The 21,973-nt window shown below is 42.0% G+C and overlaps 1 protein-coding gene across 2 annotated transcripts in view; it reads left to right on the top strand.

The window, feature by feature from the left end:
* Positions 1-21,973, top strand: part of LOC139260195 (metal transporter CNNM1-like) — a 151,631-nt gene that overhangs the window by 70,547 nt on the left and 59,111 nt on the right. For both annotated transcript variants that reach the window (XM_070876469.1, XM_070876468.1), the window contains exons 2-4: positions 15,493-15,636; positions 19,109-19,246; positions 20,791-20,960. In XM_070876469.1, the coding sequence (XP_070732570.1) occupies positions 15,493-15,636; positions 19,109-19,246; positions 20,791-20,960 (452 nt within the window). The remainder of the gene's footprint in view (positions 1-15,492; positions 15,637-19,108; positions 19,247-20,790; positions 20,961-21,973) is intronic.

Here is a 21,973-nt window from a genome sequence, read left to right as displayed (position 1 = left end):
ACTGCCCTGCTGTCCACCCGAGAGGGCAGACAGAGTCTTGATTTAAGCTCTCATTTAAGAGATGGCACCTTTGACAATGCAACACTCCATCAGTGCTGTTAGTTTAGATTGTGTTCAGCTCTCTTCACTGGGGTTTGAATCCCTGATTAGAGGCGTGGGAAAGTGGAGTTGAAGTCGAGTATCAGCCATGATCTTATTGTATGGCAGAGCAGGCTCAAGGGACCGTGTGGCATACTCCTCCTAATTCTTATGTTTCTTATATTCTTATAATTGCTGCCATTGAGCCAAAGCTGACACACAAGCAGCTGGGGCCTTGGTTAAACAACCTTTGAAGGAAGACACCTCCAAAGATGCATCACTGCCTAAATATTGCACTGGAGTGTCAGTCTAAAATTATGAGCTTCAACAATTGGTGTGTGGTTCTTGAACCCATAACTTTGCAATCAAGGGTCAAAGTGCTGGCAAATGAGATACATTGACCCATACACTTTGCCTGTGAGTTGAAAGAATTATTTTAATGTCCAGTTGAACAAACTGTAGATACAACCCCATTTTTTCAAATAACCGGGGAATACTGTTCGATGTTCTTTTTCAGAAGGCAAGTGATGTGGCCAAAAAGTGTCTTCCTGTAGTTAGATGTGTTCAAGAAAAAGTTCTACCACACTGTCCTTTTTTGAAGATTTTAAACATTTATGCTGTAGTTTACTTTTTATTCTTTACTCGTATCCACAGTCTTTTTTTATAACAAATTTATATATTTTTAATGGGCTAGAGAGAGCTATACCTAAAAACTGCAGCTATTGGTTTGCACCAAAGCAAAAATAGTGATACCTATACTGGACTTGCATGTGGAGAACTTCAGAGGAAACCGATGACCATTGTGGACAAGACAAATGCAACAAGGATATCAGCAAATTAATCTTTAATTTAGCAAAATATCAACCTGTGGATTACTAAGAGAGGCTTTCATTTATGTCATCTTATCACATCTCTCAGAAATGCAATTAATTACTTTGAAGCACATTGACTCTTCTCGAGGCCAACAAAACAGTTAGTTGATTTGTGCACAAGTCCCAGAAGCTGCATTGAGACAAATTGGTGATGTTACTAAAATATAATTCGAAGAACAGAGAACTACACACTTACATTAGCTAAGCATGAGAAAAATCGCAACAATTTACAGAGGTGGCTGGAAACTTCACTGACTTTCAGTCTGTTTACATAGAAACAACGAAAATAGGTGCAGGAGTAGGCCATTCAACCCTTTGAGCCTGCACCGCCATTCAATAAGATCATGGCTGATCATTCCTTCCTGCTTTCTCTCCATACCCCTTGATCCCCTTAACCGTAAGGGCCATATCTAACTTCCCTCTTGAATATATCCAATGAACTGGCATCGACAACTATCTGCGGCAGGGAATTCCACAGGTCAACAACTCTGAGTGAAGAAGTTTCTCCTCATTTCAGTCCTAAATGGCCTACCCCTTATCCTAAGATTATGTCCCCTGGTTCTGGACTTCCCCCAACATCGAGAACATTCTTCCCACATCTAACCTGTCCAGTCCCATCAGAATCTTATATGTTTCTATGAGATCCCCTCTCGTCCTTCTAAACTCCAGTGAATAAAGGCCCAGTTGATCCAGTATCTCCTCATATGACAGCCCAGTGTGGAAATGTATTTTTATCTAAGCTGATACCATACGGTATTTGTGTGCCCTTTGCAATATATATATATAACAAAATGGAGTCCTGGTCCTTCCAGAACTTTCTGCATAAAAGCAGTCAGCTTGCATAAACAGCTAAACCTGGTTTGAGATGGCTGATGGCCATCAGACAGCTAGGAGACAAGTCATGCTGAGACAAGTACCCCCCCCCCCCCATGGTGCTCTCCTATTGTCTATACGACACAAGTTCCATGCCACCTCACCCTTTTTGAAGTACTCAAACCACCAGCCATTATCTCTTGTAGAGACCTCATCCATTTGATGCAAACAGATAACTGACTCGGAAACTGAACAATCCTGACACAATGCAAGACAGGTAATAGCTCATTACCACACTCTCATGGAGTAATGGCCGGCTGGCCAACTAATAACCCTGACAAAAGGAAATATCTGGAAACCATGTCAGGACAAGGATGTAGTAATTAACTCTTTATTTGTATTCACTGACTGCGAGACAGAGCCAATACACAGGGAGAGGCCATAACTTGGGTTTTACTGTATAAATATCTTGTGAAACTGTACCATTTCGGAGGTGTTCACTTAGCCATTGACTGAGTGTGACCTGCCCCTTGCTAGCAAGTAAATTAAAAAAACTTCTGCTGGAGCTGAAAGTGTCGGAGTCATTCTTTTCTGAGGTCGAGATTTTGACAGTTACTTCTTGGAGGTTCCACCGAGAAGCATACTCTCTGTCCTGTGAGTAAAACGGATACAGGCATAGTGCCACTCCAGTGAAAGGCTTCAGTGGCCAAAACAAGGTGAACCTTTTGCTCACAAGAGGTTTCTTCACTGTTGAATCGCATATGTAATCTATTGTCCACAGGGGAGGTACTGCAATCTACAAGACTCGACATTTAAAAGCTAAAGTTATTTTTTATAACCACTTCTTTCTCAGCTCGCAAGCAGAAGAGAACGGGTTTTGAAAAAAATCTCGAAACAGCCCGGGGAAGGTTTCAGTAGGTAAGGTAGAAACAGCGCTAGTCGATCGAAAAAGGTTCCTGAAGGTTCTTATGTGATAAGATTAGGAAAAAAAAGCGCTAATCGATCGAAGGTTCTTATGTGATAAGAGTTAGGGTATGGAACCATAAGTTTTATCAGTTTTATAAGTTTTATTAGGATAAGTTAAGGACTCGGTCTGTAGTGGCGTATAACGCAGACTGAGAATTGATTATTTGTTCAGATAGAGTGTAAGGTTATGATTTGGGTACTCGCGTGAATATTGTTTGTCCTAGTTGTCCTTGTTATACTGTTGTGTGCAATACCTTTGTGCGACATTGCCATTAGAGAAACGGGAAGAGTCACTAGGGAAAATTGTGATTCGGGAAAAAAAAACAAGGATTGATTAAGAAAAGAAACAGTAACTGATTGATCAACTACGGTTGGTTCATGCCAACATATCTCACACACCCAGACTGAGCCCGAATTAAGAGCCTTTTCAGGCCACGTAACGGCCAGGAGAAGTGGGCGTAGAGAATTCGGCTGGCCGAAAGGATTGTGAGATCAGAAACTGTGGAAAATCTTAATCATCCAGAATGGGGACTGGAGCAAGTAAACCACCACCAAAAGGGACCCCAGCCCATTTTATGCTCCAGAATTGTAGTCAGTCTTCAATTGACCACCGAAGAGAATGGGTAAAATGGACTAAGGGTGAAAACAGGCCATTTCCACCCGATGGTTCATTTAATTTAGAGAGAATAATCTGTCTAGAAGAATGCCTTATAGACAGAGACCCAGGTAGAAGAGGGGGGAAAAAAGTGAATTGGTCGGCGTTTGGAGATTGGAAAAGGGAAGCTGAGGAACGACACGAGAAGAGCCTAAGAGTTAGCAAGCAGTGTACTCGAGGGAGAAAGGGGGATGAACGGGTAAAGCAGGTGAATCGCCCTCGACATAGCAAACATCCATCTGTTATGGTTGCTAAAGAGACAAAGGCACACTCACCAAGTGCCCCTAAGGGTTGGGAAAAAGATGAGGATGAGGAATGGGACGATGATTGGACTCCCTACAGCCATCGACCACCGCCGTATGTTCCACCCCCGGGGGGTGCTCCAGGCCAACAAGGAGGAGACGATCCTCGGGCCAGAGCACAGGGAAATGGGGTAACACCCGCTCCCAACAATGCAGGTGCGGCTGCAGGAAAAATAAATCAGTCACAAGGGAATCAATACCATGACGGCCCTGCAGGTGGCACACGAAGTCTTACCCGTGGACAAGGGCCCAGTGCCCTGGAGCCATCATCATCTGCATACCCAGTAAGACTTTTTCCCAGTCCACTCTCTGGGGGGGCTCCGGTCCCTATTTATCGACCATGGTCACCAAGTGAGTTAAGAATAATTGTGGAAGGATTGGCAGACCCTAAAACCAATATTGAAAAGGCCACAGACCAGTTAAAAGTGATCATCTTGTGCCACGAACCCAGTATATTAGATGGTCAAATCTTACTGAAAGCATGGTTAAAGGACACAAAATTTGCCGAACTTGAGATAAAATTCAAAAATTTTAAAACCCATCGAGAGGCTCCAGATGCAGATCTCAGCACAAAGCCAGGAGAGGGGTTCTGGGAAAGATGTTGGGAAGCCTTACATTCGGTGTTCCCAAGGAAAACGAATTGGTCCAAAATTATGGAAACTACACAAAGAAAGGAGGAGGATGTTGAGGATTATGTAGAAAGAGTGCGAGAGATCATGAACCAATGTTCAGGCATGAAAATAGAGGAGGTAGAAGCTCCTATGATCTGCGCCGTGGTAAACGGGCTACAACCCGAACTCAGAGATCCCTTTAAACTAGTTTGTCTCGGATGGCGACAGGAATCGCTATCCAAGGTTGTATCTATGTTAAAGGACATACAAGAGCGAAATAAAGAATCTAAAAGCAAGGTCACCGTGTTTGTGGAACAAGCAGCTCCAACAACACCCACCCCGGTGACACCGTCCTACGGCCCCCCCCAGGGTAGAGGAAGAGGGCGAGGCAGAGGAGGAAATTTCAGGGGAAGAGGGAGAGAAGATGCAGGGCGGGAACAATATGATGCCTGTTACAATTGTGGTCAGATTGGACACTGGGCTAGAAATTGCCGGGCAAAACAGCAACAACCAAATTATGATTGGACTCAACAGGCAGGTAATAGAGCACCCCCTCCCCCTCCAGGACCCAACCCGTATGCGACCCAAGTCCAGGTACATGCTAGACCTCAGACTAATTTCTCTGTTCAAGATCCATTTGGATCACAGAATCAAAAGCAATTCGGCCAACAACCAAATTGCCCGTATAATGATCAATGACACCCAATCCCAGACCCGAGTGCTGCGAACAAATAGCTACCTGTCGTTTCGTTAAATGCCATAAGAGAACCTGATAGTGACTTATGGATTCAAAAAAAAAAGAGAAGCTTTACTGAATGGAGAGAGACTTTTGTGAATGTCTTGTCTTTGAATGAGTGTGTGTGAATGTCTTGTCTTTGAATGAGGGTGCTTCTGTGTTTTTTTCTTGTGTCTGGAAACCTGTTTGGAAAGGTTGTGGAGCTGCCTGTTTGTTTTAGCTCCACCCACTTTTTCAAACAAAGTGAAGTTTTTTTAACCCTTCATAGTGTTGTCCTGTATTTGGGAAGTTTAAGACATTTTAAGTTAGAAGCGCAGGTGTGGATTTATTCGGATGAGAAGTTACGGAGCTAGGAAATGCACAAAGGATAGGTTTGTTGAGACATGGTCCCAGTGGTTAAAAGTTGTAATGCCTTGGGAAGTTGTAGTGCCTTTTTTTTTAAAAAGCCTTTGTGGGTCTCTCGAGGTGCAGGCTGGGGGAGTACACTCTCATTGTCCTTGGTGTAAAATCTTGACGCGAAAGCTTCTAGCTCAGTAAGAGGATTTGTTTTTTTTGATAGAGTGGCAGTACAATAGTTGAATTGGGATTTTGAGATATTTCAGGTGATCTCCTTGATCAACATTTTGGGTGTATTGGAAAAATCTTGGGTTTGGAAGCCTTTTAATAAAATTATAAAACAAGTACTTTACATTCTGTGATCTGTGAATCACTATAAGCATAAATGAGAAGTCCGTGTAACACCGATTCTTCCGGTTCAGAAGCCCAATAGTGACAAATGGAAGTTTGTCCAAGACCTACGAGCTGTGAATGAATCTACCATATTCTCACAATGCTTAATGAAGGATTTGGAATGAAGTATCCCGGAATGCTTTCCAGAATCTTAAACAGTCCCTCACTTCAGCACCCGCCTTGGGATTACCAGATTACCAGATTACACTAAGCTATTCAACTTATTTGTGCATCACAAAATCGGGTTTTGCACAATCTGTTTTGACTCAGTTACATGGGGACAGGCAGCGACCGGTAGCGTATTTCAGTACCCAACTAGACCCAGTGGCACGCGGACTACCAGGATGTCTTCCTTCGCTGGCAGCAGCTTATTATGCTATGCGACAGGCTCAGACAATAACTCTAAATCATCAGACCATTTTGTACATCCCACACTCTGTCGAGATTTTACTTACTAAATGTGCCACCCAACACCTAACCTCCGCAAGAACCACTAAATATGAAGTTGAACTGTTATCAAATCCGAACCTTATAATTGCTCAGACCCGCCACCCACTATTAATGACATGCTGACCTTTCAGACACAGGCCAGTACGGAGGAGGTGGTGACCTGGACGAAGGATCAATGTTATAAAAATCCAGAAGGAATATGGGTTCACCACGACGGCTGCGTGTGGCACCCAAATCCTTACTTCCATGGATTGCCCGATGTGTTCATACATTCACACATGCAGGCAAAGGGGGATTGGCAGATTATATTTTGGCAATTAAGTATGCACCAGGTATTTCGGCAATTGCAAAACAAATCTGTGAAAATTGTGTTACCTGTCAGACAATGAATCCGGGTAAGACGGAAAAAGTAGAATCTGCCTCCCACCCAAATCCAGTGGGGCCTTTTGTACATTTACAAATGGATTTTATTGAATTACCTATGTGTATGGGATTCAAGTATGTATTAGTTATTGTAGATGTGTTCTCTAGATGGATTGAAGCCTTTCCATGTAAAAAGGCCGATGCCACTACTGTTGCTAAATGTTTGTTAAAGGAAATCGTACCGCGCTTCGGAATCCCTGCTAAGCTTTCTAGTGATAACGGGTCACATTTCACGGGAACTGTTATAAGAGAAATGTGTAAAGCTTTGCAGATTAATCAACGTTTTCATTGCAGTTATCATCCACAATCAGCTGGACTTGTTGAAAGATATAATGGAATGCTTAAAAAATAAGCTGGCAAAATTATGTAATGACACTGGACTGAAATGGACAGAACTGCTGCCCTTAACTTTGATGGTAATGCGATCTGCAACCAACAGAACAACAGGCCTGTCACCGCATGAGATAGTTATGGGACGTCCCCAACGACTACCTTTTAAAGCACCATTTACTGCAAAACAAATGGACATCCACAAAATGGAGGAAAATATGTTGAATTATTGTATTGCACTAACCAAATGTATTTCCAGCTTTCATTCACAGGTAAAGGAAGCTCAAGTCAAGCCAGCGGAAGGGAAGTGTCATAACCTGGAGCCAGGGGAATTAGTTTACATCAAGATTTTTAAAAGAAAAAGCAGTCTACAGCCAAGATTCGAAGGACCATACCAGGTCTTGCTGGCGACCAATACTGCAATCAAGGTAAAGGAAAGACCAACATGGATCCACGCATCCCATTGCAAACGGGCACCCGACCAGGAGGAAGGGAAGAAGGAACCAGAGGAACAGAAAAAGGAAGACTGAATAAGGAACTTTATGGACTATGGGGACTGATGGTGCTGGGCTTGACAGGGTTTTACTTTGCATTATTGATTACACCGGGGGTACAGACCCGCCACCGAAGGGAACTGCAAGTAAACGTATTTATGGCACTGAGTCATAAGTATGCTTAAGAAAGAAACTTGTCGAGTTGTTGGATATGTTCCCATGTACCTGTCCACACCGAAGGAGGTATTCCCCTGAGGTCTGTCCCCTTTAACGAATCAGAAATGGTAGAATGGTTGATAGTGCAAAATAGGACAAACCTAACCAAGGTGTCAGACACGAAAGAGCAAACAGAATGGAGGTCAGCAGGGTATAAATTTACAGCCTTCCAGGGATGGTACCAGTCCAATTATGATAATAACCGTCAGCCTCCCTTCCTAAGCATTACTCCCAGAATAGGAAATCCTGAAGGTATAATATGCCTAGTGAGTAATGAGACTAAAGGACCAGAAATGGGACGCAGCAAGTGTTCCCAAATGACTAAATGGCAAGCCACAACTAATCCCACTGATTAGGGTGGAAAGGTGAGACCACTCGAGTATGGATGGCGCGAAAGGACCAGGAGCTGACGTCCTATAATTGCACCTACTTTATTTGTGGCCATAAAGCCTACCCATGGTTACCAGCCAACTGGACTTAGGATATGTGGTACCCTTTATCAGATCAATAAAGACTCTAAGGGATGCCTATGGAAGTCATAGATTTAAACCGGATTTGACATGGCTAAACGGAATATTCAAGGTAATGGTGCCACCCTATGGAATAGCATCAACCGAATGGCAGTTACGGGAACTGGCTAACTTAGTCGAATCAGTAGCCAACGCAACTTCCCAAGCCTTTGAAGGGGTAAATGATAAAATGGTAGCTATTCGAACAGTGGCTCTCCAAAATCGTATGGCCTTAGATTATCTCCTAGCCAAGGAAGGAGGGACATGCGCATTAATAGGTGGAGAATGCTGTACGTATATCCCAGATAAATCAGAAGAAATCGGCAGTCTAGCTGAATACATCAGGAAAAAGGTAATAGAGTATAAACAGACAGTTGGCCAGGACGGTATCACCTTGTGGGGTTGGGCATCGGGATGGTTGGGATCCCTAGGGAAATCTGTGGTACAGGGTTTGATCATATTCCTGCTGATAGTCTTCACACTGTATCTATTATTTGTCGTCGTCAAGTGTTGCTGTGCCAGGGTGGGAGAAACTATGTTACCTACCGAGACCACGATTAGAGTTATGGTAGCAACAACTGCTGAAGGCTCTTGTATGGAAATGGAGAGACTGTACAAGATCAGAATTGGATTAAGTTGTCCTTGTGAAGGACAAAATGGGGGAATGTGGAAATGTATTTTTATCTAAGCTGATACCATACGGTATTTGTGTGCCCTTTGCAATATATATATATATATATATATATATAACAAAATGGAGTCCTGGTCCTTCCAGAACTTTCTGCATAAAAGCAGTCAGCTTGCATAAACAGCTAAACCTGGTTTGAGATGGCTGATGGCCATCAGACAGCTAGGAGACAAGTCATGCTGAGACAAGTACCCCCCCCCCCCCCCCCCCCCGGTGCTCTCCTATTGTCTTTACGACACAAGTTCCATGCCACCCCACCCTTTTCGAAGTACTCAAACCACCAGCCATTATCTCTTGTAGAGACCTCATCCATTTGATGCAAACAGATAACTGACTTGAAAACTGAACAATCCTGACACAATGCAAGACAGATAATAGCTCATTACCACATTCTCATGGAGTAATGGCCGGCTGGCCAACTAATAACCCTGACAAAAGGAAATATCTGGAAACCATGTCAAGACAAGGATGTAGTAATTAACTCTTTATCTGTATTCACTGACTGCGAGACAGAGCCAATACACAGGGAGAGGCCATATCTTGGGTTTTACTGTATAAATATCTTGTGAAACTGTACCATTTCGGAGGTATTCACTTAGCCCTTGACTGAGTGTGACCTGCCCCTTGCTAGCAAGTAAATTAAAGAAACTTCTGCTGGAGCTGAAAGTGTCGGAGTCATTCTTTTCGGAAGTCGAGATTTCGACACCAGCCATCCCTGGAATCAGTCTGGTGAACCTTCGCTGCACTCCCTCAATAGCAAGAATGTCCTTCCTCAGACTAGGAGACCAAAACTGAACACAATATTCCAGGTGAGGCCTCACTAAGGCCCTGTACATCTGCAGTTAGACCTCCCTGCTCCTATATACAAATCCCCTAGCTATGAAGGCCAACATACCATTTGCCGCCTTTACCGCCTGCTGTATCTGTGTGCCCACTTTCAGTGACTGATGAACCATGACACCCAGGTCTCGTTGCACCTCCCCTTTTTCTAGTCTGCCGCCATTCAGATAATATTCTGCCTTCGTCTTTTTGCCCCCAAAATGGATAACGTCACATTTATCCACATTATACTGCATCTGCCATGCATTTGCCCACTCACCTAATCTGTCCAAGTCACCCTGCAGCCTCCTAACTTCCTCCTCACAGCTCACACTGCCACCAGTTTAATGTCATCCGCAAACTTGGAGATATTACACTCTATTCCTTCATCCAAATCGTTAATGTATATTATAAAGAGCTGGGGTCCCAGCACTGAGCCTTGCGGCACCCCACTAGTCACTGCCTGCCATTCTGAAAAGAAACCGTTTATCCCGACTCTCTGCTTCCTGCCTGCCAACCAGTTCTCTGTCCACGTCAGTACATTACCCCCAATACCATGCGCTTTGATTTTGTACACCAATCTCTTGTGCGGGACCTTGTCAAAAGCCTTTTGAAAGTCCAAATACACCACATCCACTGGTTCTCCCTTGTCCACTCTACTAGTTACATCCTCAAAAAATTCCAGAAGATTTGTCAAGCATGATTTCCCTTTCATAAATCCATGCTGACTCGGTCCGATCCTGTCACTGCTTTCCAAATGGGCTGCTATTTCATCCTTAATGATTGATTCCAACATTTTCCCCACTACTGATGTCAGGCGAACCGGTCTATAATTACCCGCTTTTTCTCTCCCTCCTTTTTTAAGGTGCCATTATATTAGTTACCCTCCAGTCCATAGGAACTGATCCAGAGTCGATAGATTGTTGGAAAATGATCACCAATGTATCCACTATTTCTAGGGCCACTTCCTTAAGTACTCTGGGATGCAGACTATCAGGACCCGGGGATTTATCGGCCTTTAATCCCATCAATTTCCCGCCTAATAAGGATATCTTTCAGTTCTTCATTCTCACTAGACCCACTGTCCCCTAGTACATTCGGAAGGTTATTTATATCTTCCTTTGTGAAGACAGAACCGAAGTATTGGTTCAATTGGTCTGCCATTTCTTTTGATCCCCATTATAAATTCACCTGAATCCGACTGCAAGGGACCTACATTTGTTTTTACTAATCTTTTTACGTTTGTCTTTACTAATCTTACATACACCCACTGAAGCTATATTGATATCAGCAGAAAATAATTGGACTTACTTTAATTTCTCTCAATTTTTAGTTTCCTTTATAATGTCAATAGATTCGAGGAGATGCTTTGCATCCATTACTGAGCTGAGTGCACAATTCATTGTCGGATTAGGAGATGGCTGTTTTTCCCACACTTTTGAGCTGATTTTATTATGTTCGTGATACTGTGCTGAGTAGCTTACGTGGGTAGATGCTCTCTAGAATTTTTTCATGACTGCTTTATCAGTGTTTCAGCCCAGGTGTAATTATTGTCGTAGTTTTTTGATTTGCAAGATATACACTGCACATTGACAGCAAAGGCGGAATAGCTGCTCTTGTGCAGCAATTTCTGGACAGGCACACCCAAAAGGTATGATTACGATTTGAAGTTTCTGGCTGCAAACTTTGCCCGATGTTACAAGAAGATCCGTAAAGGCCTGTAATGCAAAAATTGTAGGCATCATTGAGAACCCGGTATGCACAAGGGTGGGCTGAGAGTTTGCCCTATTGACAATTAGAACAAAATTAAAAAATGCAACGTCTGTCTCCGGGTTTTTTTGTCACTAGTGGTGCTGTAGAAACATATCCTTGGAGTTGGCACTCGATGCCACTGGAAGTACTGAGCCGTTTTGTTTATGTGATAGAGCAGCTTGTCGAATTTGGGCTGCTTCCACCAGGCAGTGTTGTAATATAAATTTTTATACTTTTTTTAAACTCAGTCTCAGAATATGGACGTTGCTGGCAGGGCCGGCATTTTATTGCTCAGCCTGCTATGGTTTACATCAACAGATTTAGCCTGAAAAAACAGTTGGATAGGTTGATGGGAGTCGAAGCCAGAGGTACTAGTGGCTGGTGGAAGCTGAAAAGGATGACTTTAGTTTTGATTTCAACTCCTTCAGTACTTGGTGTCAGACAGGCAGTCGCAAAGTACATTAACAGTCTTCGAGCCAATGGAAGCAGAGAGATAGAAATGGTGTGGTTGGCATGCGTGTGCAAACTAACCCCATGTTTGTAGCGGATGCTGTCAGAGTTTGCATGTCACTAATAAACAGGAGAGCATAGCGGATATAGCCCTGGGGTACACCAGAAGTGACACGAGTGTGCAGGAGTTGTCCATTTAGGCAGCTGCTCCCTTGAGAAGGTGGTGGTGATCCTTCTTGAACCATTGCAGTCCATGTGATGAAGGTGCTCGCATAGTGAAGTTCGGTAGGGAGTTCCAAGTCGGGATGGTAAAATCATAAAAATTTATGGCTCTTGGTCCGTAGCCTGTAGGTTACGGCACTTCAAGTGCATATCCAAGTACTTTTTAAATGCAATAAGGGTTTCTGCCTCTACCACCCTTTCAGGCAATGAGTTCCAGACCCCCACCACCCTCTGGGTGAAAAAAGTTCTCCTCAACTCCCCTCTAATCCTTCTACCAGTTACTTTAAATCTATGCCCCTGGTTATTAACCCCTCTGCTAAGGGAAATAGGTCTTATCCACTCAATATAGGTCCCTCATAATTTTATACACTTCACTTGAGTCTCCCTCAGCTTACCCTGTTGAAAACAACTCCAGCCTATCAAATCTTTCCTCATAGCTAAAATTCTCCAGCTCTAGCAACATCCTCGTAAATCTCCTCTGTACCCTCTCCAGTGCAATTACATCTTTTCTGTAATATGGTGACCAGAACTGTATGCAGTACTGTAGCAGTGGCCTTACTACGGTTTCATACAGTTCAAGCATAACCTCCCTGCTCTTGTATTCTATGCCTCAGCTAATAAAGGAAAGTATCATGTATGCCACCGTAACCATCTTGTTTGATTTGGAGGGAAGACTTGGAGGTGATTGTGTTCCCATGCACCTGCTGCCCTTGGTGTAGGCCACTGACAATGCAGCATAACTAATCAGTATAGTTTGCTGTGACTTTTCTCCTGTGAAATTGTTACATTTTAGGTACATTTTAACACCATTCCTTCTACATAATATCTCTTTTTTTTTTAAACTGCTTTTTCTACATAACCAAATTCACTGCACTGAGATTCCTTGTCTGAAGCACTGATATTTTTCAAATTGATAAGATGCCAGATAAATGCAAGCATAAAATATAGTTAAATTTACAATTTCTGAAATTTATCCACACTGGGGCTTAGAGGCCCAAAATGTTAATACAATTCTCGGCAGCTCTGCCCTCGGTGTCAGCTGTGGCTCAGTTGGGAGCACCCTCACCTCTGAGTTAAAAGGTTGTGGGTTCAAGTCCCACTCCAGAGACTTGAGCACAAAAATCTAGGTTAGACACTTCAGTGCAGTACTGAAGGAGTGCTGCACTGTCGGAGGTGCCGTCTTTTGGATGAGATGTTAAACTAAGTCTGCCTGCTCAGGTGGACATAAAAAATCCCATGACCCTATTTCAAGGAAGAACGGGGGAGTTCTTCCCCGGTATCCCAGTCAATATTTGTCACTCAATTAAAATCACAAAAAAATAGATTATCTGGTCATTATCACATTGCTGTTTCCTACATTATGACACTGACTATAGTTTTTTTTTAAGTACTTCCAATTAGCTATAAAGCGCTTTAGGACGTCTGGTGGTCGTGAAAGGTGCAAGTCTTTTTTGTTCTTTCACAGTGAACTCAGAACATAAGCAATAGTTCTGGCTAAATTAATGACAGGTCAGGAGCTAGCATAATTACTTTTTTGTCAAAGCAACCAAAATAAATGAGGATAAATTTTCCCCTTGCTTTCCCCCCAGTAAAGAGCCCCATGGCCTATGGCTTTCTATCCAATAAAATGAATGGGTGAAAGGTTGTGTTCTGCGTGTGTACAATTTCCTGCTTTGTGCCAGAGAGCATAAGAGGAAGTTTTGACCCATGGTTTTATTTCACTGTGTTTGTTAGGGAGCAGCTGCCTAAATGGACAACTCCTGCACACTCGTGTCACTTCTGGTGTACCCCAGGGCTATATCCACTATGCTCTTCTGTTTATTAGTGACATGCAAACTCTGACAGCATCCGCTACAAACATGGGGTTAGTTTGCACACGCATGCCAACCACACCATTTCTATCTCTCTGCTTCCATTGGCTCGAAGACTGTTAATGTACTTTGCGACTGCCTGTCTGACACCAAGTACTGAAGGAGTTGAAATCAAAACTAAAGTCATCCTTTTCAGCTTCCACCAGCCACTAGTACCTCTGGCTTCGACTCCCATCAACCTATCCAACTGTTTTTTCAGGCTAAATCTGTTGATGTAAACCATAGCAGGCTGTTTGACTCTGAGCTAAACATTTTAACCCCACAACCAGCCTCTTGATAAGAATGTATTCTTCCCACTCCAGAACATGGTCTGCTTAATCATCCAACCCCTTCCCTGCCACTACAGCTGAAACCCTGATCTATGCCTTGAGGATTTTAGTTTTCCAATGCTTTCCTAACTGCTTCCCTGCCTCCACACTTCACAAAAATCAGCTAATCCAGAATATACCAATTCTCATTCATGACTGTACAAAATCCTGAACATCAACTATGTCATATTTGCAAAGCTCTATTAACATACCAGTGAATCTACTTTGTCATTGCTTACATCTTGTTGCTTATAAGAAAACATTGTTTAACTTTGTTTGTTAGTACAGGCTGAGGGAGGTTATAGTGGCTCCTCTGGAGCAACAACAGGAGTCCTTACAATTTTACAGGAGGAACTAAGAACTGTGGACGTTCTAACAGCCAGAGTTACAGATATATATATTATATATATGATGGGCTACATTTTCTGCCCATTGACAATGCATGGAAAAACTAGCCTGATGATGTTGCTATAAAAACAGCACTTTGTAGACAAACATACTTTTAAATAGAAGCAATATCGCTCAACAATTAGAGAAACTTTTGGTAAAGGCTGAATTTCACCCAATTTCCTAGCAATGAAAGAATCCCCAATCTGCCTGAGTTTGCATCTCTCACCTGAGGCAGCACTTGGGTGCTACAATTGGCCTGGGCTAGACGAGGAGGCGAAATCGGGCAGGATTCCCTTCACTGATTGGATTGGTAACTAGTAACCATCGGGTGAGCACAGTATTGGCCTTAGCTGTGATGTCCTTCACAGTCTATGGGCACTTGCTGCCTCGGCTGTTGCATAAAGAATGGCCATGTGGGTGAGGTATTGGAGAACTGCCAATATCTCCAACAAGGGTCAATATCTTCAGGAGAAAAGGGAGGGGGGTATGAATGTAATGCACTATTCAACGGGTGCAGTGCTTCTGTTGTGATTAGGTTTTTTTTTATTGAAAGGAATTTCAACTCCCACAAAGGAAGCACGCGGTCAGATAAAAGCTAGTCAATGATGATGATGCATTCTTGCTCCATAACTAATGTGGAGCAGTGACAACACTGCTGTCCAATGAATTACAGGCAGATGCAATAAATCCCATAGCTGAATGTTATTAGAACTATGGGAATGAGCTTTCTTTGGCACCATGTTTATTGCTAGTTTACTATAGTAAAATGATATGATGGAGCCAGTTTTCTGTGTTTGTTTCTCCTCAGGTAAATCTCACCTGGCAATAGTACAGAGAGTCAACAATGATGGAGACGGTGATCCTTTTTATGAAGTTCTGGGTATCATCACACTGGAAGATATAATTGAAGAAATTATAAAATCAGAGATCCTGGATGAAACTGACATGTACAGTATGTATTGCTTCCTGCCAATATCTCCTGGAGAAATGTAAGCCGCTTACTCAGTTAATAGTAGTAGTATGATTGATGAAATGGCAGCATTTTCCTTCAGTGGCATTGCCAGCGTGCAATTTTCTTTTCAGCTGTTCTTTTATGAATCAAGCACTTCCAGTTCTAGGTATGGTTCAGCAGCAGCATCATCATCATCATAGGCAGTCCCTTGAAATCAAGGAAGACTTGCTTTCCACTCCAAAAGTGAGTTCTTAGGTGACTGAAAGTCCAATATGGGAATTACAGTCTCTGTCACAGGTGGGGCAGACAGTCGTTGAAGGAAAGGGTGGGTGGAGAGTCTGGTTTGCCACACGCTCCTTCCACTGCCTGCGCTTGCTTTCTGCATGCTCTCGGCGATGAGACTCGAGGTGCTCAGCTAGATTCTGACTAAAGCTTCACTCTATCCTACTCAAACAATGAGGCACAGCCAAGCTCTGAAGAGGACCCTGCCATGACCTCGTACATTTTCCATAGCATTTTTGAATGAAGTCAATTTCATGCTAAATTGGGCAGTTGTGCTGTGGACAGATGCACATAAGGAATTAAATTGAGACTGCCCAAATTCATCTGGAGTCGCACATTTGCAATCAGGGAACAGATGCTTCCTCAGCATGGGATTTGTATGTTGCGCCTTTTTTTTTTAAAATGTTGAGCATCTGCATCTGAGGGGCTTGCAGCAATTGAAGATGTGTGGAGAATGGACTGTTTTTGATCCTTTGTGTGTATGCAAATACAAAAGCATAGAACAGCAACATTTTGGCATATTTGGGCACAAGCATACATTAATCAGTAGTATAACCCGTCATGTTTCTCGGCCTTGTGCTATTTTATCTCCGGTTTTGAGTTCATTGGGAGTGCGCTCGTGAACCTATATTGAACTAGGTATTGATGTGCATAAATATGTATTCATTTGCATAAGAACCAAACTACAGTGTAAAACTCTTCTCATTTGATAAGATTCAGAGATAGGGCAGAGGAAGATGTTGAAGCATGGTCCAGAATATTTTTAAACATGCAATCTGATTTTAGCAAATATATGAACAGTATTAATATAGTTGGTCCCTGCTCAAATTTATAATGGGTGTATTTACTTTTACTGATGGGTCAACATTTTGCAACATTCCTTAGTTCTGAAAGTGCTGATGGAATTCTGATGTTACATTGTTACTGAGCCGAATTTGACGGTTTCCAGTTGTATAGCAGGACAAGTAAAGGCCCAGATATTTCTGGAACGACATCCAGAGATGCTTGAAATTTCATAAAGCTTCACTCTGGCATATTAACCAGCAATGCAGGTTGAATGACCTATACGACAGCAGCCAGTCTAATGAGATTTTATCCGCTCTGTTGCTGAATTGATCCATGCTTGTCTTTGAGTGACAACAACAGAATTAGAACTTTTCTCCTTGTGTTCATTCTGAATTTGCAAGGGACTACGGATATCTTTTTTCAGGATTCCAGAAACTTTTAGCCCTCTACCTCCGCGTCTTTTCTGCTGCTTCTTGTATCCTGGCCCAACTTGGATGTATTTGGGCCACGTAATGCTGAACACATGACACTTCTCTAATGGATGTATCGGAGTATATTGAATCAGAATCAAGGGGACTATCATAATCTTCGTCATCATCTTCCACATCCATATTTTCTTCAGGTTCCACTGCACGTTGCGGTCCAGCTCATCTTCCCAGAGCTACTTTAAATCACGGCTCCTGACTATAGATGGAAAGGATTTGGAGGAGACATTGTCTTTCACACTGGAGGTATGTGGACCTGTATAGGCGCTACTGAATTCTTGTGTAGATCCCAGCAAGTCTGTGAAGAAGAAGCCTATTAATATTTGCAATGTTGCCAGGAGGTACAGCAATTCCTTAAAGAGACCCGTGGCCAATTGTGACTATGGATTATAGTATAGCCAGCATGGGCAATCGTTTCTTTGAGTCCCATATGAGGATTGTTATATTTTGAAAGTTGACCTTGGCTTTGTTGCATTTAGACAAACTCTTATCCTTTTCAGGTATCAAATGGAACATGTAAGTTTGTCGATATAGATCAGTTCACCTTACTTCAGTATTTGGACAGAATGCATATGATCATGCGTTACTGGTGATGAAAAACATGCAGCTAAATTTACAGGTCTGCATTTATCATCTATCCTTCATCATGACAATGATGTGGAATAAACAAGGCAATTTGAATACAGGGTATTTCTTGTGTATAGATGGCTTCAAAAGAAGAACAGCATATACCTTATCACTAAAGTTTATCAAAATACAGAATTTCCCAAACAAGATTATGAAGCAAGTGAACTTGCTGGCTGCCAATTTCCTTTCAGATGCCTTTGAAGCAATGTCCTCGCAACCAAACTCTCCCCGTCAAAATTTATGGACCGAACAATTGGGCGATGTTCTCCTTTACCATCAGCTGGTGGTCTTGGGATATTTAAGCTTCATCCTATGACCTTGAATAGCACTTGATGTGCATCATCCATATACTCTGCCTACACTGTTCAACTTGTTTGTAGATAGAGCTTAGCGTTTTATGACTTATTTTCCACTCCTCGTGCCATTTTGGCTTGAAGTTTTATGGTTTGGAAATGTTGCCCTGTTTCATGGTCTCTGCCATCAGAGAATATTTTTTTGTCTCTTGCTCCTCTATGTCACATTTTCCTTTCTGACCCCATCTGAAACAAGATCCCCAAACTGTTTTTCAGTTTCAAACTTTTTAACCCGAGAAAAATGAGTCCTAAAGTGGAATTGGGCACATCTGTGGTTTATCGACTGTCAGTCACAGGGATAGGAAAGTGCATCCACAAACTGGAAAGGTAGCAGAGAAAAATAAATTATGAATTGGAAATGATGGTATAAACATGCTGATGCCTCATGGAAGCTGGTGAGTCTTTCAGCTCGGCATAACTGAATAACAGCTCACCTCAAACTCATTGGTAGATTAAGTTTTGCACAGTACCAACATCACAGCTACGTAATGATGGCAGTTTTTAGTGATAATAGAGCTGTTAATTCCCACATTACAACAGTGACTACACTCCAAAAGTACTTCATTGGCTGTAAAGCGCTTTGAGATGTCTGGTGGTCATGAAAGGCGCTATATAAATGCAAGTCTTTTTCTTTTTAATAGTAGATTATTTTGCTCCTGGCTATATGGTTGGGAGATTGAATCTTAACCTTTTGAATGCCCCGTGTATTGACTGGAGAAGCTGTGCAAGTTATACCGCTAAATGGTGCAACACATAGTAGCATAATCCCATTCTAGAGAACAGTCAAGTTTGTCTCCAATCCACATTAATAACACATTCAGTTAATTGACAGGTTCTTACAACAGAAAAAAAGTAGCAGGGGAAGCTAGAGCTTGTATGTAAGCTCACTGATAAATTCCTTCTGTATGTTTTTGAAAAATCTTCAATTTGCAATTTCAGCTGACAATCGGACAAAGAAGATTGCTCACAGAGAACGAAAGCCACAAGACTTCTCACTGTTCAAAAACACAGACGCCGATTTAAGAATCAAGGTTTCACCTCAGCTTTTACTAGCAACCCACCGGTTTTTAGCAACAGGTACAGTAGATTGACTGAAATGTTGTTTCCTGCTACTACAAATGCTCAATGTTCTTTGCCATTTTATTGTCGGTGTCGAATCAGGATTGAATAATAAAGAGGTGTGTGTGGTCCCAAGTTGGTTTGCAGCTGATGTGTGTGCACAAGTATCATAACTGGAACTGTACAAAAAGACCACGGCAAAACAAATACTAAATTTAGAAGTTGTGTGGTAATTCAAACCATCACTTTCTGAAGCAGGGTTATTGAATCATGTGTTGGACCAGGGTAAGTTCTGGCTTGCAATGTTTCCCTCTGGAGGTCCTGCACAACCCAAGACCGGCTTTTCAAATGTGAGATTTTGCGCATGTGCAAAATTTTGAATGGGCCGCGCAGCCCATGATAGGGACCGTGCACCCAAAAAAGAATTGGGGGGGAACATTACTGACATCCCAGTGCAAAATGTTACGGTCTTTTGTGTATTCAGCAACCAACATTCTTCCTAACTCATTCAAGTTCTACATACAAATAGAAACTTTGGCCTTATAGAAGGAAACTAAAATCATGTAGTGATATTGCCTTTTTAAGAGCTTCATGCCGAGTGCAGTCATCTTGGTCAGGTGACATTCCCACACTCTGTTTTCTACAATTCACCGTATGTGAAGCGCATTGAGATGCTTAGAAACATAGAAATTTATAGCACAGAAGGAGGCCATTTCAGCCCATCGTATCTACGCCAGCCGACAAAGAGCCCCACGGCCCTCGGTCAGCAGCCCTGAAGGTTACATATAAAGCTATGAATAATGACAGAAAGGCAACGAACACCCAGCCCAACCAGTCCGCTTCACACAACTACGACACCCCTTATACTGAAACATTCTACACTCCACTCCAACCGGAGCCATGTGATCTCCTGGCAGAGGCAAAAAACAGATTTAAAAACCCAGGCCAGTTTAGGGAGAAAAATATCTGGGAAAATTCCTCTCCGACCCATTTCTTAGAAACACATTAAGATGCTATATAAATGCAAATCTCATCCTCATTCTGGTCTGTGTCCTTAGTTACTTTTCTCCCATTGTGCACTTTGTTGCCCCTCACATCGGAAAAGTTTTGTTGTTTCACCACTCACCAGTTGTCGGTTCTGTTCTAGTCAGACCAATTATAGTCTTGAAACAATGCTGTGCAGTTTAATGTTCTGGGTCGTTGTAAAGTTTTCATTTTGGTTTCATGAAAGAAACTACAGTGTACTCCTGATAATTTAAAGTTGTGTTTTGCATGAAAAATTTGAATTATCCAAATTAATTAATGTAAATAAGATGACTCTAAAGACATTTTGTGCTTTAAAAAGATTCAAAACAACAGATAATTTGAATTAAATGACTTCAAATTAAGAGTAGACTCTATACCGAAGAAGAAACATTGTGAATTGGGAGGAATTAGGTCAAAATAAGCACAAATTTATTTTTTTGTTTGAACGCAGGAGGCATTGTGATGTCACTGTAATACCAAAGACAAATTCAAGGTCACATTATTGAACCAAGCTAATTGTTTTCTTATTTTAATAGAGGTGGAACCTTTTAAAAGCATATATGTATCGGACAAGATTCTGCTCCGACTTCTCAAACATCCTGATGTTATATGTGAGTTAAAGTATGATGCGAAAAACAAATTGTCCTCTAACCACTATCTCTACCAGCGGAATAAATCTGTTGACTACTTTGTACTTATCCTACAGGTATGTCCCTATCTGAATCCCTCACTCTGACATGATTTTGAGATGTATGGAGCACGAATGCATTACAATGTGTTTCATGTATATAAAAGTGTCTAGAAAACTGTAGATAGAAATAGACGTATGAGACAATAAAATATAATTTGACCTACTGAGCCTGTTCCTTTGATTAGAATGTGAACTCTTGGAGATTATTCTGTTAACTTACTGTATTTAATTTCCTCCAGGAGGTGAATATCCATAGGTAAGATTTCTAAGCAAAAAAACGCCCTTGGCCCCTTAAGGTAATTGGCTGAAAATTCCGGATGTCAGTCTAATGTTACGCTTGGGATGTTTAATCCTAACTGTTTGCTGTAATATATAGTGGCAATTTGACATAATGGAAATATTAAAATATATTTTCTCCCCTCAACATAAAGTAATCAAGGGATATGGAGATCGGGCGGGAAAGTGGAGTTGAGGTCGATGATCAGTCATGATCTTAGTGAATAGCAGAGCAGGCTTGATGGGCCATAGGGCCTACTCCTCCTATTTCTTATGTTCTTAATATTCTGTCCTCTGCTGTTTTTTTCTGATGTATGGTTCCAAGGGTATTGGTAGCCATCTGGTATTACATCTAAGTACCCATATGCATGCATGTTTAATTATGTAGGGTATCACATAAGAACACAAGAATCATCACAGCCAAACTCTCTTGCTTTCTCAATCAACACCCATAGATACCGACACTTTCTGGCAGTGGTTGCTGGAGTCAGGAATAGGAATTCTGATTAATTCTACCTCTCTGGGTGCTGAATCCAATTGTAGCAATCTTAACTTTCCCTTGGCTGTGATCAGCTAGTTCAGCACAGAGTGGAACTCAAACCTGGGGCCCTCTGGTATGTATTAACTATGTCACTCTCCATCTGAATGAAAAATTCTACTATATTATGGTCACTCTTCCCCAAGAGTGAGTGGTGCCTTTAGCAAATTGACCATTGAGGAGCTCTGCAAATTATCTTTTTAACAAACATGGA

This window comes from Pristiophorus japonicus, chromosome 3, assembly GCF_044704955.1.
Source record: "Pristiophorus japonicus isolate sPriJap1 chromosome 3, sPriJap1.hap1, whole genome shotgun sequence".
In the NCBI taxonomy this organism is placed as follows: Eukaryota; Metazoa; Chordata; class Chondrichthyes; family Pristiophoridae; genus Pristiophorus; species Pristiophorus japonicus.
This window is presented reverse-complemented; position numbering and strand designations above follow the sequence as displayed.